At 42.5% G+C, this 4,660-nt stretch overlaps 1 protein-coding gene across 2 annotated transcripts in view; it reads left to right on the top strand.

The window, feature by feature from the left end:
- Nucleotides 1-3,945, top strand: part of LOC110520531 (rho guanine nucleotide exchange factor 7-like) — a 51,281-nt gene extending 47,336 nt beyond the window's left edge. Inside the window, exon 19 of one of the 2 annotated variants that reach the window (XM_036975092.1) lies at nucleotides 1,145-3,945. In XM_036975092.1, coding sequence (XP_036830987.1) covers nucleotides 1,145-1,356 — 212 coding nt within the window. In that variant the 3' untranslated portion in view covers nucleotides 1,357-3,945. The remainder of the gene's footprint in view (nucleotides 1-1,144) is intronic. The other variant, XM_036975091.1, reaches the window with a different exon arrangement.
- The last annotated feature ends 715 nt before the right edge of the window (nucleotides 3,946-4,660 follow it).

The following is a 4,660-nucleotide window of genomic DNA, read 5'->3' as shown; positions in this document are numbered from 1 at the left end:
AGGTCATGTTGTCATTCTAGGATCAGTATAGTTTACCCTGCTGTTAGTTATTAATGATCTTTTTAACATTCTCTGTTCTGTCTCTCTTCACTCCTCACCACTCCTTCAATCTTCTGGTGACGTTCGTTCCTAATTTTATTTTTATTTAATCATTTGTTTTTTGGGGGGTTGTTGTACTACTATGATTACATCTTACCATTCTGATTTAATCCATCGTTCATCCCTCGTCATCCTCTCCTCATTGGTTACGGTTTGCCCTCGTCATCCTCTCCTCATTGGTTACGGTTTGCCCTCGTCATCTACTCATCATTGGTTATGGTTTGCCCTCGTCATCCACTCCTCATTGGTTACGGTTTGCCCTCGTCATCTACTCCTCATTGGTTACGGTTTGCCCTCTTCATCTACTCCTCATTGGTTATGGTTTGTCCTCGTCATCTTCTCCTCATTGGTTACGGTTTGCCCTCGTCATCCACTCCTCATTGGTTATGGTTTGCCCTCATCATCCTCTCCTCATTGGTTATGGTTTGCCCTCGTCATCCTCTCCTCATTGTTTACGGTTTGCCCTCATCATCCTCTCCTCATTGGTTATGGTTTGTCCTCGTCATCTTCTCCTCATTGGTTACGGTTTGCCCTCGTCATCCACTCCTCATTGGTTATGGTTTGCCCTCGTCATCCTCTCCTCATTGGTTATGGTTTGCCCTCGTCATCCTCTCCTCATTGTTTACGGTTTGCCCTCATCATCCTCTCCTCATTGGTTATGGTTTGCCCTCGTCATCCTCTCCTCATTGTTTACGGTTTGCCCTCATCATCCTCTCCTCATTGGTTATGGTTTGCCCTCGTCATCCTCTCCTCATTGGTTATGGTTTGCCCTCGTCATCCTCTCCTCATTGGTTATGGTTTGCCCTCATCATCCTCTCCTCATTGGTTATGGTTTGCCCTCGTCATCCTCTCCTCATTGTTTACGGTTTGCCCTCATCATCCTCTCCTCATTGGTTATGGTTTGCCCTCGTCATCCTCTCCTTATTGGTTATGGTTTGCCCTCGTCATCCTCTCCTCATTGTTTACGGTTTGCCCTCATCATCCACATTGTTTGCATCACCCCCCCCCTTTCCCCTCCCCATGCGTTTGCACCACTCCCCATCAGCCTGGCAGGGTACTGACCTGATGCACAACCACGTCCTGGGGAACATGGAGCGGTCCAGCGTGGACTCTCCGGGCCACCGTAGCAGCGTGTCCCGACCTGACTTGACTGGCTCAGACTTGTCGGAGGACTCTGACTACGACTCTGTGTGGACGACCCACAGTTACAGGATGGGCTCAGCATCGTGTAAGAGCTGCATCTCTCACCAGAACTAAACCCCCAAAACTACCGTGGTCGTACCCTACCATACCGCGCGATACAGCACAGCACATCACAGCACAGCACAGCACAGCACGTTCACCTCTTAACCTGTGGTCTAGAGGAAAACCAACCAGTTTTTAAGTCTATTTATTTAATTTATTTGTAATTATTATTGTGTTCATTTTATTTTTATTTGTGTTTGTAATTTTTGGGAGATTGTACTCTCTTTGTTTGAAAATCTACCATGTTACCTTGACCTCTCTCTTTCCGTATTTGTCAGGTAGCTTGTGTTGGGCATCGTCTGGGGTTCTGTGTGTCTGATATTCAGATGTGGTTCAGGAAGGAAGGCATTCTATTGACCATGTTCTCTAACCTAGCTCCTTCTTCCACATATATTACAGCAGCAAATGTTGTGCTGACCTTTGACATTTCCAATGAATCGATATACTTTTGTTATTACTATGACTGCCTTAAGGCTTTTACCCCTGTTGCAGTACCCCCTGCAGTATTTCACACACAGGACACAGCATCGACAGTAGTACTTCTACGATATTGGTATTAATAGGATATTATATAGTATATGAGATCGAAGTTCCCCTATAAACAGCATGCATGCTTCATTCCCAGGGTGACGATTTACACTCTTATCAGATTTTACCCCAATCCAAAATGCAGTACTTTTAAACTCAATATTCCCTCAACAGTTTAACAATGATATTCTCAAAAGCAGTACAACTTTAGGCCCTAAGCAGAGCCACAAGCCTGGCAGGTCCAGTTTCTATATCCCAAGAAGGAAACATTTGTTTGTATCCTTCAAAACATTACCATGCTCTTCCATGCGTTAGTAATAACTCTTCTCCTGAGAAAGTATTTCCTTATGCCACGTTAAGAATTCCCAGGGGACAGTTTTTCAAAGGTTATCTGGATTCCGGCTATTGGATCAGCTATTGGATAGGAATGGGGACACCCGTTCAATTTATTCTATTCCTATGCATTTAATCCTATCCGATAGCCAGATAGATAACTTTTGAAAAACTGGGCCCAGTTTACTGTCCACTTAAAATTAGTCTGCTCTCTCCACAGATCAGTCTTCTCTCTCTGCAGATCAGTCCTCTCTCTCTGCAGATCAGTCCTCTCTCTCTCCGCAGATCAGTCTTCTCTTTCTGCAGATCAGTCTTCTCTCATCGCAGATCAGTCTTCTTTCTCTCTGCAGATCAGTCTTCTCTCTTCGCAGATCAGTCTTCTTTCTCTCTGCAGATCAGTCTTCTCTCTCCGCAGATCAGTCTTCTCTTTCTCTGCAGATCAGTCTTCTCTCTCTCCGCAGATCAGCCTTCTCTCTCTCCGCAGATCAGTCCTCCATCTCCGCAGATCAGCCTTCTCTCTCTCCGCAGATCAGTCCTCCATCTCCGCAGATCAGTCTTCTCTCTCTCCGCAGATCAGTCCTCCATCTCCGCAGATCAGTCTTCTCTTTTCGCATATCAGTCTTCTCTCTCTCTGCAGATCAGTCTTCTCTCTCTCTCTGCAGATCAGTCTTCTCTCTCTCTCTGCAGATCAGTCTTCTTTCTCCGCAGATCAGTCTACTCTCTTTCCTCAGATCAGTACTCTCTCTCCGCAGATCAGTCCTCTCTCTCCACAGTTATCCTGACAATATATGGAATAAATGGCTTTGTTATTTATGTATTTCTACAAATAATTTGTTTTATTTTACCTACATTATTTTGTATTACATATGTGATTAGTATTATTTTAATTTCACTGTGTATGTCAATGTTTACAACCAATTAGTGGAACATACAGTTAACCTCTCTCTACATGATGGTGAAATGGTATCAGCGTTTATACATTGAGCATGTGAGGTTGGGATTCATTTGTGCACAACCTCTGTGGTAGAGTATTGAAATGTGTTAACCATGAACAGTTTCTGTACCTCCTCTAACCAGTGTGTTTAACATCAAACTGAGTGGATGGTGTAGCCTAGTAATTACGCTTGCCATAGATATTGAGTGTCCCTGTACAGCTCATCCATACTGTAAATCTACAATGTCAGTGTTGAGGAAGTGTCAACCAAAAGAGAACTTAGTCTTGTGGGAGAGGTCATATGTGACATACTTATTCATCAACACAGATCAACATGAACTAAAATAAATGATCTCCTTTTTGTACATAGTGGATGTCAATAGAACAAAAAATAAGCCAAACAGTGGTTCTATCAGTATTTGAGCTAAGAATATGACTGTCCTCGTGTTGTGTCTTCTACTTTGTAACTGCAGTGTATTCTGTGGTTGGTCAGGTCATGTGACTGCAGTGTATTCTGTGGTTGGTCAGGTCATGTGACTGCAGTGTACTCTGTGGTTGGTCAGGTCATGTGACTGCAGTGTATTCTGTGGTTGGAAAAAAACTAAAGAAAAGCAGAAACTGAGAGTTGAAGTGACTGCTTTGTCCAACTGTGTCTTCTGTATGCTCCAATGATGTATAGGACCTATCCCACACCTGTGATCAAAATGTCCTACCTACCTATCTTACCTACATACCTACTGTACCTACCTAGAAACCTACAATATATACAGACTGATGTACAGTACCAGTCAAATGTTTGGACATGCCAACTCATTCCAGTGTTTTTCTTTAATTTTACTATTTTCTACATTGTAGAATAACAGTGAAGACATCAACACTATGAAATAACACATATGGAATCATGTAGTAACCAAAAAATGTTTAACAAACCAAAATATGTTTTATATTTGAGATTCTTCAAAATAGCCACCCTTTTGCCTTGATGACAGCTTTGCACACTCTTGGCATTTTCTCAACCAGCTTCACAAGGTAGTCACCTGGAATGCATTTCAATTAACAGTTGTGCCCTGTTAAAAGTTAATATGTGGAATATATTAATATTAATTTGTGGAACTTATTTTCTTCTTAATGCGTTTGAGCCAGTTGTTTGTGTTCTGACAAGGTAGGGGTGGTATACAGAAAGACATATTTGGTTAACGACCAAGTCCATATTAAGGCAAGAACAGCTCAAATAGGCAAAGAGAAATGACAGTCCATCATTACTTTAAGACATGAAGGTCAGTCAATCTGGAATATTGATAGAACATTTTCGTCAAGTGCAGTCACAAAAACCATCAAGTGCTATGATGAAACTGGCTCTCATGAGGACCGCCACAGGAATGGAAGACCCAGTTGTCTCTGCTGCAGAGGATAAGTTCATTAGAGTTACCAGCCTCAGAAATTGCAGCCCAAATAAATGCTTCAGAGTTCAAGTAACAGACACATCTCAACATCAACTGTTCACATGAGAAGGCGTGAATC

This window comes from Oncorhynchus mykiss, chromosome 3, assembly GCF_013265735.2.
Source record: "Oncorhynchus mykiss isolate Arlee chromosome 3, USDA_OmykA_1.1, whole genome shotgun sequence".
NCBI classification, from domain to species: domain Eukaryota; kingdom Metazoa; phylum Chordata; class Actinopteri; order Salmoniformes; family Salmonidae; genus Oncorhynchus; species Oncorhynchus mykiss.
The sequence above is the reverse complement of the archived record's forward strand: the minus strand, read 5'-3'. Positions and strand labels throughout refer to the sequence as shown.